The following is a 13778-nucleotide window of genomic DNA, read 5'->3' as shown; positions in this document are numbered from 1 at the left end:
GGTGCTGAGAAGTGCCTGGGGCAGAATCACTGCCAGCCCTTGGCACAGGAACCTCTGGCTGCAGGACAATGCAGCTGCAGCTCCTGGAGCCATCTCCTAAAGCTGGAACATCCCAATGCCTACAGACTCTGTGAGTACATTCTCTGATTGTCTCTTGTGCAGAGCAGCCAGGGGTGGCCAGGGCTGTCCTGCAGAGCAGGGTCCTGCAGCCCAGGGTGTGGTGCTGGGGCAGGGACTCTGCTGCCTGCTGGGGACAGTTCTCAGTAAGCCCTGGCAGCGGCTCCCAGCACTGGGGGACAAGATCTAGGTGGAAGGAGACAGCTGGTGCAGCTTGGAAGTGTTCTCCTTGTGTGGTGAGGTTGATGCATTGTTCAGGACTGCTCCCAGCCTGACATTTAACTCCATAACATTTCCACGTAGATTATACAGGGAGCAGAGCAAGGCAGGGGCTGCATAAAAGGGAAAATGCTGCTTTTATATTCTACTACTCTGGGTGGCCATTATAGGAAATTGCCCATAGGTATTCATCTCTCATTTCATGCGGAGAAGAATCAAAATATTTTCACTCAGATCTTAAAAAACCAGGCAATGCAGAAATAATCACAGGAGCCCTTAGAGGCAGCAGCAGTGTCACTTTTCCAGCCTCCTCAGGGTTGATGTGATGTTGCCATCTGAGCCTGCAGAGCAGAGCTGTCCCTAGGAAGTGCCTGAGCTGGGAGGGTTCTGCAGGGCACGGATGAGCCGCAAGGGCTGGGCTGGGCTCTGGCAGCACTGGCAGGGCGCAGCCCTGGGCACAGGGAAGCAGCTGCTGGCAGGGACAGCTCAACGCAGCAGAGCCCTGGGCAGGCAGTGGGGGGAAAGTGCCTCCACGCTGTGCTGGGATATTTCAAGTCCTCTCCAAACCCAACTATTCCATGCTTCCTTTTTTTACAGATCCCCATGCAAAGACACAGAAAATGTCCAACAGCAGCTCCATCAGCCACTTCCTCCTGCTGGCATTGGCAGACACTCGGCAGGTGCAGCTCCTGCACTTCTGCCTCTTGCTGGGCATCTCCCTGGCTGCCCTCCTGGGCAACGGCCTCATCATCAGCGCCGTAGCCTGCAGCCACCCCCTGCACACGCCCATGTTTTTCTTCCTGCTCAACCTGGCCCTCACTGACCTGGGCTCCATCTGCACCACTGTCCCCAAAGCCATGCACAATTCCCTCTGGGACACCAGGGACATCTCCTACACTGGATGTGCTGCACAGCTCTTTTTCTTTGTGTTCTTCATTGGAGCAGAGTTTTATCTGCTGACCGTCATGTGCTATGACCGCTACGTGTCCATCTGCAAACCCCTGCACTACGGGACCCTCCTGGGCAGCAGAGCTTGTGCCCACATGGCAGCAGCTGCCTGGGCCAGTGCCTTTCTCAATGCTCTGCTACTCATGGCCAATACATTTTCCCTGCCCCTGTGCCACGGCAATGCTCTGGGCCAGTTCTTCTGTGAAATCCCACATATCCTCAAGCTCTCCTGCTCCAAATCCTATCTCAGGGAACTTGGGCTCATTGCTGTAAGTTCCTGTTTGGTATTTGGCTGTTTTGTGTTCATTGTTTTCTCCTATGTGCAGATCTTCAGGGCTGTCCTGAGGATCCCCTCTGAGCAGGGACGGCACAAAGACTTTTCCACCTGCCTCCCTCACCTGGCTGTGCTCTCCCTGTTCATCAGCACTGGCATATTTGCCAACCTAAAGTCCTCATCCATCTCGTCGCCATCCCTGGATGTGGTCCTGTCATTTCTGTACTCGGTGGTGCCTCCAGCCCTGAACCCTCTCATCTACAGCCTGAGGAAACAGGAGCTCAAAGCTGCAGTGTGGAGACTGATAACTGGATGGTTTCAGGAACATTAAACTGCTAACAAATTTTGTAAACCATGTGTAATACAATTTATCTTTGATAGTTCTTCTTGGTATCATTTTGAGGGTTATTTTTTTTAGTTTTACTTTTTAAGTATTGTCCACAAATAAACGTCATTTTTTGTGCCATTTCTCCTTTTGTTTCTTTGCACCCTCCCTGTGACCACAGACTCTGTCAATGAGGGGCTGTGCTCTCAGTGCCTTTAAATGAAGTAAAGGATCTGCGAGCAGAGTTTTCTGCAGAGATGCCCTTTTGTTGCCTTCTCTGGAGCTGCAGCAGCAATGTCTGTGTGCAGAGCTGGGGGCAGATCAGGGCTGGCCCAGCAGCTGTGCCCAGCAGCAGCAGCACTTGTTGTTGCCAGTGCTGCTGCCATGGCCCTGCCCCGCTGCCCTGGTGGCCCTGGTGTTGCTGCAGGGCCTGAGTGCTCTCGGGGCTGGGCACAGCCCTGGGGGTGGCAGTGCCGGGGCTGCAGCAGGGACAGGCCATGGGAACTGCTGGGGCAGCGCTGACGCCTCAGCCCAGGGCCTGGGGGCTCCAGGCTCCTTGCCCAGGCTCTCTCAAGAACACACCCAGGCCAATGCTCAGCACAGAAAGGCCCCGTGAGCAGCCCCAAGCTGGCCGTGGGCAGGCTGGGGACAAACAGCATGGCTGGGGCTCTGCAAGGGCCCTGGGGCACATGGGAAGGAGCGGCAGAGCAGGGGCTGATCCATCCCCAGTGTGCTGCACAGCCCAGGGCAGCGTCCCAGAGCGTCCTCATGGAGCTGCCAACAACATCCCCCCTCTGTAGCCCTGGCCTCTCCCCCAGCTCACACAGGTGCCCCATCCTTGCAGGCACAGACAAGGCAGCACTGGCTCAGCAGCCCCTGATTGCATTGCACACAGCAGGGGGAGCACCCCCATGCTGTTGGTGTGGGGACATGAACCTGAGGGAGCACAAATGCCATCAGCCCCTGGGGCCAGCAAGGGCTGGGGGACACCAGGGAAACCACTCAGCTTTGTCCTGGCCTCTGCAGTCAGCCAGAAAGTTTGTTCCCATCATCCGGGAGTTTCCTGTGCCACTGCAGACGCTGTTGCTCAGAGCCAGGGGCTGCCTGGCAGCCATCCCCAAACTGCCCTGAGCATTTCCTTTGCTTCACCTTTGCTTTCTTTACTCTTCCTGATACAAATTTCTTCTAATTCCCCACCCCAGGGGACCCAGAACTAGACACAGCACTCGAGGTGCTGCCCAACCAGTGCCCAGCACAGGGGAAGAATCCCTGCCCTGCTCCTGCTGGCCACACCATTCCTGATCCAGGCCAGGAGCCATTTGCCTTCTTGGCCACCTGGGAACTCTGCTGGCTCATGTCCAGTCTGCTGTCCATCAGTCCCTGCAGGTCCCTTTCTGCCTGGCTGCTGTCCAGCCACTCTGTCCCCAGCCTGTAGCACTGCAGGGGTTGTTGTGGCCAAAGTGCAGGACCTGGCACTTGGAGTTGTTAAACCTCACCTTGTTGGATTTGGGCCCTGCATCTATCATGTCCTGGAGCCCTGCTCCCAGCATGAGCCCAGGTGCTGCCCCTGTGTCCTTCCAGTTTCCTTGTCACTCCCAGGATGATCCTGGTCACTTCCCCTCACTCCTGGCAGGGTCCCTCCTCTTCCCAGTATGAGCCCAGGCACTCACAGTCGTTCCCCTTTATGCAATTTGTCCCCAACATGGTCCCAGTTGCTCCCAGTTGCTCCCACTTTCATCCAGTGTGTTCCCAGTTCTACCAGTTGCCCATAGTATAGTCCCAGTACCTCCCAGTATGGTGCCAGTCTCTCCCAGCAGGGCCCCAGTCACTCACACTTGCCCCCAGTTGCCCCCAGCATGGTCCCAGTTCCCCCTGCACATTCCCAGTGGCTCCTAGTGTGGTTCCAGTCACCACCTGCATGGTCGCAGACACTCCCAGTATATCCCAGTTGCCCTGAACATTCTCGTACTCATTGCCAGGCACTCCCAGTTACCTGAGTGTGGTTCAGCTGCCCCCAGTTTTATCCCAGTCACTGCCAGGAAATCCCAGTTGTCACCAGCATGCATCCTGTCATTCCCAGTTGTTCCCAGTTCCTCCCAGTGTGTGCGCAGGCAGCTCCCAATATGGGCCTGGTAGCTCCCAGTAACCCCAGTCAGGGTCTATTGACACCCACTATAGTCCCAGTAGGATCCCAGTCACTCCCAGTATGATGCCAGTGGCCCCCAGTGGGATCCCAGTTGCTCCCTGTCAATGCCAGCAGGACCCCAGTAGTGTCCAGTATGATCCTCATGACTCCCAGTGTCTCCCAGTATATCCCAGTCAACCTCAGCATGCTCCCAGTCACTGCCACTTCCTCCCAGTTGCTTTCAGCATGATTGCAGTTGCCCACAGTGTGATCCCAGTCTCAGCCAGCATGGACCCAGCTGCTCCCACTGTGATCCCAGTATGACCCCAGCTGCTGCCAGAATAGTTCCAGTTGTTCCCAGTTCCTCCCAGTATGATCCCAGTTTTCTCTAGAATAGTCCCAGTGCCTCTCAGCATGGTCCCACTCACTCCCAGTTGCGTCTGGCATGGTCCCAGCTGTTTGCAGTGTGGTTCCAGTGCCCCCAGTATGGTCACAGACACTCCCAGTATATCCCAGTGTGCCCAGTAATGTTCTGGTTAGCTCAGAATGATCCCAGTCTTTCCCAGTTCCTCCCAGTTGCCTCCAGCATGATTTCAATTTCTGGCAGTTGCCTGAAGTAATGTCTTAGTTGCTCCCAATATAATCCCAGTTATAGTCTCAGTCCCCTCAGCATGGTTCCAGTACCTTCCAGTTGATCCCAGTTGCTCCCACTCTGTCCACATTTTCCTCCCAGCATGGGCCCAGTAGCTCCCAGTAACCCCCAGTCAGGATCCATTCTCATCTGCTGTAATCCCAGTGGCCCCCAGGATGATCCCAGTTGCACCCAGTCCACACCAGTATGGTTACAACCACCCCCGGTATGATCCCTGTCACTCCCAGTGTGGGCCCAGTTGCTCCCAGTCACCTCCAGCATAGTTCCAGTCAGAGCCAGCACCTTTCCAGTCACTCCCAGTCTGGTTCCAGTATGACCCCAGTCACTCTCAGATACTCCTAATACTTTTCCAGTCACTCCCAGTATGATGCCTGTCAGTATGACCCCAGCATGGGCCCAGCTGCTCCCATTATCATCTAGTGGGCTTCCAGTTGCTCCCATTTACCCCCACTGTGGTTTCAATCAGTCCCAGCATATTCCAATTACTCCCTGCAGGTTCCCATTTAGTCCCAGTTGTCCTCAGTTGCTTCCAGCCTGATCCCAGTTGCTCACAGCCACTCCCAGTCACCCTCAGTGCAGTCCCAGTTGCTCCAAGTATTATCCAGTATGATCCCAGTTGCCCCCAGCATGGTTCCAGTTGCTCCCTGTTCCTCCCAGTGTGATCCCAGTTGAACCCTGTTGTCCCTCCTATAGTCCCAGTCACTCCCCATGTGATCCCAGTCCCTGCCAGCATGATCCCAGTCATGCCCAGTTGCCCCCAGTGTAGACCCAGTCACTCCCACTCACTCCCAGTTGCCCCTACCATGGTCCCAGCTCTCCCCAGCATGGTCCCTCTTGTTCCCAGTCATTGCCAGTATGATTACAAACACTCCCAGTACATCCCAGTTTCCCTCAGCATGTCCATGGTCCTTCCCAGACACTCACAGTGATCCCAGGAATGTGCTTGTTATCCCAGTATGTTCTCAGTCATGCCCAGCATATCCCAGTTGCCTCCAGCCTGCATCCAGTAATTCCCAGTTCCGCCAGTTTGCTTGCAGCATGATCCCAGTTTCTCTCAGTTGCTCCCAGTGGCCCAAAGTGTGATCCCAGTTGCTCCCTTTCAATACCAATAAGAGCCCAGTAAGCTCCAGTTTGATCCTTGTCACATGCCAGCACTCCCAGTATGGTCCCAGTATAATCCCAGTAACTTTCAGTCGCTCCCAGTATGGTCACAGTTGCCTCCAGCTAGATCAACCCAGTCAGTCCCAGTATGATGCCATTTCTGCCAGCGTGCTCCCAGTTGCTCCCAGTCAACCCCAGCATGGGGGATGATGTGCAGGGTATGTTCCCAGTCACTCTCAGACGCTTCCAGTATTAGTCCAGTCCCTCCCAGTAGGATCCAGGGATGATCCCAGAGTGCTCCCAGTCCCTGCCAGTATGAACCAGTTGTGCTCCACGTGGTTCCACTTGTTCTCTTTCACCCTCACTTTTGTTCCAGTCACTCCCAGTCTCTCCCAGTGTACCCCGGTTCCTTCCAGCACATTCCCAGTCACTCCCAGTTCCATCCAGCATGTTCCCATTTGCTCACAACCACTCCCAGTCAGCCTCAGTGTAGTGGCACTCACTGCCAGTATGATCCCAGTCACCTCCAGCATGATCCAGTTCATCCCAGTATAAACCCAGTGGCTTCCAATCACCCCAGCACGCACCCAGTCACTACCAGTTCCTCCCAGTTGCTCCTTGCATGATCCCAGTTGCTCAGAGCTGCTCCTGGTCACCCTCAGAATGATCCCAGTCACTCCCAGTATACCCCATCTGTCCCCAATACGGTCTCAATTGCCCCCTGCAGGCTCCAACTCCATCCCAGTATGATCCCAGTATGATCCCAGTATGATCCAGTCTCCCTCAGTGTGCTCGCAGTCTGCCCTGGCATGGGCCCAGCTGCTCCCAGTATGATCCCTGTAGCATCCCAGTACAATCCCAGTCACTGAAGGTGTAGATATTTGACATCCCTGAATGATCCCTTTTGGTCCTGAAACAGACTTGCAGAATCCTGAAACAAAGAACTGCTAAAGAAAAATCACCAATAAATAAATAAATAAATAAATAAATAAATAAATAGACAAACAAACAAATAAATAAATAAAAATCCATTTATATTTATGAAACAATATTGAGAAAATTTCTGGAATACCTTGGCCACAGCCCTTACTTGAATCACTTAGGCTGAGTCTGACTCGTGGCTTTCCAGTACTTTGAGCTGGTAACTCTGACCACCTTTTTATTCTTTCTTTATTTTCTTTTTTTTTCTTTTTTTTTTTTTTCCAGAACAATCAGCAGCAGCAGCAGCAGCAGAGGGTTTTTTGGACCTGCACAACTGGGTGGGACAGGGTCCCTGGCCCCAGTCCAAGTGGGCAGACCAAGGACCCCAGACCTGGCCCACAGAACAGAGCCCCAGGCCTGAGTAGGGGGATCAAAGCCCCCAAACCTGGTGGTGGGCAGGCCAAACAGCCCAGACCTGGCCTGCAGGGCAGGGTCTTTGTTCTCACAGCCCACCCCCACCGTGCTGCCAGTGCCTCGGCAGCAGGAGTGACCGAACGCTTTGTCCCTCTCCCCCCAGAACCACCAGTGCACACTGGTGGCTGGGAAGGAGAAGCTTTCCCAGGGATCTCCATCCCAGATCTGCAGGTCTTCTTTCCCCAGAAAAAGTGAGCGATGCTCGCTGTCCACCCCCGCACCGAACCCCACGATTCACATTCCCGTGTTCCTGTTTTCTGCTCCTCAACATCACCCCCATCCCCTCCGGGCTTGTGGCCAGAGGCAGCGCCTCTGGGAGCCACATCCCCCACGCCACTGGCGCCCATGAGGGGAGTCAGGCACCCCAAATCCCAGCGAAAAGCCCCTGACCAAACGTGGATCAGCCTTTGAAAAATGTTGTGTCCCAGAAAAACACTGAGTTTGAAAGTTTTCAGCTGGGAGGCACGGGCAGTTAGCAAATGAGCCGTGCCTCCCCTGAGGGACAGACCAGCGTCCCCTTCTTCTCTCCCAGCTCCCACCACAGGGGTGTTATAAATGAGAAGCTTGACTAGGCCAATATTCAAGCAGCAATTAATTAATTAATATGGTAAAGTAAGAGCAATACAGTGCTGGGTACAGTGGGGGATATTTTCCCTCCAACAGCACACTGATAGCTGAGGCTTACAGGTATTTATAGGGGTACTCAGCTTTCTCAGCAGTTTCTATTCCCAATTTTTATGTCACAATTCAATACCTATTGTGATATATTTTTTCTCAGGATGTATCCCAGAAAGGAGTATCCCCAGATGGTGGTGGTTCGATTTCCGAAAGAAGGAATTAATCTCCCAGATGGTGAGCTCCAGCTCTCCAGATGTGGGCCCAGCATTTAATTGCAGAGACTATAAATCTCAAAACAGTGATGTCCAGCTTCCCTTGGTCAAAACTATTATTCCTTGAGTTGATGTTCATCTTCCTTTCTAAAGCTGCTTTTCACTGTTTTGTTAAGATATGAGATAAGCATGTTTCCTTTCATATATTCTAAAGCTATATTTTCAAAGACCCTTACTACAAGCAATATTCTAAAATTATACTTCAAAAGGTTATTATTGCAAAACTCTTTAAGGCTTAGCTACAAGAAGAAAGTTCCTGTCAAAAAGCAACATTCTTAAGGCTTTAATTCAAATGCTCCTAAATCAACTAAAGACTTATAAAGGGTAATCATGAACAAAAGATAGGCTCAAAGGCCTTCTTCCATGCTTTACTTTCCTCAGTAATTATTAGAATTTGTCTTTATAACTGTCCCATGGTCGGTTTCCACACATATTACAATCACAAATACCACGTTGCCTGTATGTACCTGACACGAAACACAGCTTTGTATTTCACAGGGGGGCACAGGGACGGCTCCTGTGAGAAGCTGCTGGAAGCTTCCACCGTGTCTGGCACAGCCAATTCCTGGTGGCTTCAAAGATGGACCTGCTGCTGGCAAAGGCTGGGCCAGTTACAAATGGTGGCAATGTCTCTGTGATAACAGATTGAAAAAGAAATCAAAATAGAGATTGTGGCGCAGTTTTAACTCCAGTCAGAAGAGAGCTGAGGGAGAACATGTGAGAAGAAAAACTCTGCAGACATCAAGGTCAGTGCAGAAGGAGGGGCAGGAGGTGCTCCAGGCCCTGGAGACCCAGGCACCCTGCAGGAGAGCCATGAAGAGAGGGGCCCTGCTCCCAGGCTGGAGCAGCCTCTCCCTGGAGGAATGCACCCCCTGGAAGAGTGACCCATGCTGCAGCAGTTTGGGAAGGACTGTTGTCCCTGGCATGGACTCACACTGCAGCAGTTTGCAGAGGGCTGCTGCCCCTGAAATGGACTCACATGGGAGAAGCTCCTGCAGAACTGTCTCCCTTGGGAGGGACCCACGGTGCAGCAGGGGAACCACTCCTCTCCCTGAGCAGGGCCAGAAGCCATGGGTGATGAACTGACCATAACCCCCATTCCCTGTCTCCCTGCACTGCTGGGGTAGGAGGTAGAGCTGGAAGGAGGGAGGTGAGGAGCTTATTTTATTTCCCCTTTTCCTGCTCTGACTTTGTTAGTAATAAATGAATTTCACATCTCTAAGCCAAGCCTGTTTTTCCCAGGACAGTATTTGATGAGTGATCTCGCCCAGTCCTTATCTCAACCCATGAACCCTTTATTAAATTTTCTTTGTCCAGCTGCAGAGGGGAGTGAGTGAGCAGCCCACATGGATGCCTGGCATTTGGCCTGGGTCAACCCATGACACCTTGGTACCACAGGGTCACAATGGACCCTTGGCTCTATGGTTCCATCAGGCCCTGCAGGGCCACTTAATTCAACAAGGCCCCAAAGTTTCACCGTGGTCTCCAGGATTCCATGATGCCCTGCAATGTCAAAATGGACCTTTGGATCCACGGGGGCCCAGAGTGTCACAATGGGCTCATTTGGTCCTACAGCTTCACAATGGCCCTTCGGTTCCATGTGTCCTGCACTGTTCCATGAATCCTTAGTTCCACGGGATCCTGAAGGATCACATCCTTGGTTTCATGGTGCCACAGTTGCCATAATTTCCGTGGTATCACAACTGCTCTTGGATCCCAAGAGGCCCCATAGTGTGACAATGGCCCCTTGCTTTCATGACGCCCTGTAGTGTCATAATGGTGTCCATGATTCCATCAGGCCCTGCAGTGTCACCATGGGCAGTTGGTTGAATGACACTCCACAATGTCACCATGGCCCCCTGGTTCCACAGAGCCCCACTGTGTCACTGTGGTCTCTTTGGTTCTAAGGCTCAGAAGTGCCAGAATGACCCTTTGGTTCCATCAGGCCTTGAAGTTTCAAAATGGTCTCCATGGTTTCATGAGCACCTTCCCCTGTGTCACAAGAGACTCTTGGTTCCCTGAAGTTCTTCAGTGTCACAATGGGCCCTTGGTTCCATGAGGTTTGGTAGAATCCCAATTGACTCCTGGGTTCCATGAAGCCCTGCTGTGCCACAACGCCCATGGCTCCATGAGTGTCCATGGTGTCACCATGGTCTCCTTGGATCCCCAGTATCACCATGGTCTCCTTGGTACCATCCAGGCCTTGTAACAAGAGACAGTGAGCCATTTTGTGCTATAGATGAAAGGCTGCAGAACTCAGGGTTGTGAGGCTGTGTCACTGATAAGAAGAAAAAAAAACACCTGAATCTGAACACCAAATATCATCTCAAGTACCTTCAATCCCAGCCTCGACAGAGGTAGAAAATACAAACAGAGATTCCACAGTAAATCAAAAACAAGGACAATATTTTGAATGCAGGCAAAACGCATTCAAGTGCATTCAAATGCACTCAATATGATGGGGAGGTGATAATCCCCTATTCCAAGAGTGAACTTAACAAGGGCTGACTATAGAAGGAACTACAGAGAACCACAATATAAGAAAAGCAGGTGGCACAGGTAATTCTGGGACAGGGAGACCAGAAAGCAAGAGCAGATGAACCAGTGCAATTGCCACCAAGAAGATCACATTCACACGCTGCGGGCAGCAACCCCATCAGACCATGCCACCATCCCCTGGGACAAGGAGCGTCACGATGGTTCGTTTCACTGATCTCAGGCTGCAAAGACACACCGCAGGGGACTTTCAGTATTAACCAAAACAAATGCACCTTTTATTGAGTGCCCACAGCAGATGCAGCACAAGGATTAGAAAGGAGATAAAGGATAGAGAGACAGAGAAAAGGGGGGGGGGGGAATAACTACCAACAGAGAGATGAAATCCTCGTGCTCCGGCCAAATGATCCGTCTGGTCACATCGGGGAGAGTCTCAAAGTCTTTGGTTAACTCAGGGCTCTTTTATAATCTACCACCAGGAGGGGAGCAGGACGGCACATGGAGGGAACAGTGGAGAATAAATCCATTGGGAACAGGTACAGACAGTCCAGTTCTGAACAGCACAAACCGGTGCCAGCAGTGAGTGGGGCCTGTTGTTTCAGGACTGGTTCCTACAGGAAACATCCCGCTTCCCATGGCAAACATTCTGCTCCAGTCAGGCCAGCACCCCGGGTTAGAATTTGAAGGGTCTCATTCTCAGTCCTTGGGGAGGGCTTCAATCTCCATCCTTGACGGCAGCTGTGAGGCAGATGAGGGATCTTTGGACCATCTCTTACAGACTGACATCCCAAAACCTAAAAATAATTATGCATTTCCCCTTAAAAAGAAAATTTACGGAAATAAGAAAATTATAATTGTTTTTCTTATTTATAATAGTATTATTCTATATTTGTATTACGAAATTTTAATATTTGTATTTAAAATCCATACCTTTTTAGCAAGCAAAAAATTTATTAGTCATTGTTTCTAAGTAACACAATTCCCAACATTAATTCATTTGTTATAAACAAAAATCTTCCAATTTGTTTTGTGAGAAAAAAGGCTACAAAAACTAATCAGACCACTGTTGCTGCTGGGGTGCTGCTTGTTTGTTATGGTAATTACAGGTCATTGTGGTTAATAGTTGTTTTTGTATCAGTAAAAGCCCTGGCTGGGGCCAACTTAATGGCTCTCTTCCCCAGATGGTGAACAGAAGGGACTGAGACATGGGAGGGGGTGCATGCAAACTAACTTTGGGATCAGCATGCCATGGGAAGCTACTATTCCAAAATCACTGAAAACAACCCCAAAACAACGAGCCAGTATAGAGTTGAGAAATTGGAGTGATGTCTAAACGTGAGGAACAGAGTGCTGAGCCTGCAGAGATGCTGAACACCTTCATAGTCCCTCTCATCTGGAGCGCTGGAGTCGTCCTGACACCAGGACCGGGAAGGGGGATGAGGCTGCAGAGTTGAAGACCAGGGGTCACCACGCCCTAAAGGTTCCCATGAGGATTGGATCCCCAGCTCTGGCCCTAGTGGACAAAGCTGCGCATATCCTCCTCCTCCTCCTCCTCACCCTGGGAGAGACAACAGAGACTGCAGACCCGGCGAGCTGCCCAATCCTGAGCTGATCACTTTTAATAAAGGCATTAAAAGGAGAAAAAGTCTCCTGCCCTGTTTGTTTCAGCTGGGGCGCTCGTTCGGGATAGCCATGCCAGAAGAGGACACCAGGACTGGCCATCTTGGACCTTCAGAACAGCTGGTTATCAGGACCAGAGAGATCGGATCAGGACCAGCGACGCAGAGGAGCACCGGAGCACAGGACTGGTGAGAAATCTGGTGGCGGGAGTGGGAGATGAGCGAGTGTGTGTGTGAATGAGACAAAGGCCAGCAGCCAGACCTTTGGAGCAAGAGTGGCCCCTCAGTACTGCTTTTCCTGACTTCCATGAGGAAGCTGGCCAGGAACAGGGGGAAGCGTGTGGAATTAGTGTGCATCAGTCATCTCCTAAGGGGGAAAGAGGGCCCCCTCCCCCAGGTGTGCGGAGGGAATAGTTGTATGAGTGGCATGCACCCCAAAAGTCCTGACAGAGGGAAGTCAGGCAGATTGCAAGTCCCGAGAAGGATTCGGGCAAGCTCACAAGCCCTGCAGGCAAAGTAAATCCTGACAAAGGGGTCAGGCACAAATCCTAGCAAAGGAGGCTGCGGTTTGTTTTTAAGTCCTGATACGGTGAAGCCTAAAAATTGGCAGGTTAGGCAAACTAAAAATCAGGCAGTTGTTTTTCCTGACACAGGGGAGTCAGGCATGAACCGGCTTCTTATGCTGGGGTTTCGCGTTTTCAAGTCCTGGTAAATAGAAAACCTGACCTTAGGAAAGTTAGGCAATCAAGAGATCAGGCAGTTGTTTCAGTATAAAGTCCTGAGCATCAGGCAAATAAATTTTTCTTCAGATTACCTGTCAGTAGAGGCACCTTTGGGATTTTTTTTACTGTTCAGACCTGAAAAATGGGAGGGTGTAATAGTAAAAAGACCGGCAAGAGACTGAGGAATATACCTCCCAATAGTCCCTTAGGAGAACTGTTAGAGAAATGGGATTCTATAGAGGCCACAGAGGAATTAGATAAAGTGAAGATGATCCACTACAGTGTAGAAGTCTGGCCAGAATTTGAGGTGCAAGGAGGATGGCCTTGATGTGGGACAAGGGACAAGTGGATGTGTCAACAACTGAGTCATTATCTGACAGCTTGAGAAGATACCAATCCTGAGCAATTATTGTACATAGCTTGCTGGTTAAAGAGCGCTATTGGGGATGAAGGGGTGTGAATTTGTAAGGTACAGAAGAAGAAAGAGGGGAAGGAAGGAGGGGATGATGGAATTAATAAAAGATGGGACCCCGTGGATTATTGGCCTCCTTCTGCCCCTCCACCTTATAATCCTCTTCCTCAAGTACCGCAAATGGAAGGTCCAGTTCTTCCCCTGGCTGCCATCTCATTACCACCTGCTCAAATTCCTCCTTCTACCTCTTCAGCTTCCCCTATGATAAACCCAGTGTCCTGGTTTAGGGCAAATTTGATAGAGAATCTCCAAAGGAGGGCCCCTCCAGAAAGCAAACCCACACGGCCTTCCCCAACCGGTTCGGGAAGAATTCCTCAGAGAGAAGTGGAAAGAACCTGTTTATTTAACAGGCACAGCACCCCCAGCACACAAAATGAACAATACCGGATGACACCGCTCTGAAAAAGGTAACAAAATCAGAAA

The 13778-nt window shown here is 51.3% G+C and overlaps 1 protein-coding gene across 1 annotated transcript; it reads left to right on the top strand.

The window, feature by feature from the left end:
* The first annotated feature begins 938 nt into the window (after nucleotides 1–938).
* On the top strand, nucleotides 939–1889 carry LOC131096374 (olfactory receptor 14I1-like). The gene has a single exon (XM_058044713.1). It carries the CDS (start codon nucleotides 957–959, stop codon nucleotides 1887–1889), a length of 933 nt encoding a protein of 310 aa, XP_057900696.1. The 5' UTR covers nucleotides 939–956.
* The last annotated feature ends 11889 nt before the right edge of the window (nucleotides 1890–13778 follow it).

The sequence above is a fragment of the Melospiza georgiana genome, unplaced genomic scaffold (genome assembly GCF_028018845.1).
Source record: "Melospiza georgiana isolate bMelGeo1 unplaced genomic scaffold, bMelGeo1.pri scaffold_29, whole genome shotgun sequence".
Lineage (NCBI taxonomy): Eukaryota > Metazoa > Chordata > Aves > Passeriformes > Passerellidae > Melospiza > Melospiza georgiana.
Note: the sequence above shows the minus strand (reverse complement) of the source record. Positions and strands in the feature narration are given on the sequence as shown.

What these genes read in the sequence shown, in the direction of transcription:
- LOC131096374 (XM_058044713.1), top strand. Translation starts at nt 957, where the DNA reads ATGTCCAACAGCAGCTCCATCAGCCACTTCCTCCTGCTGGCATTGGCA.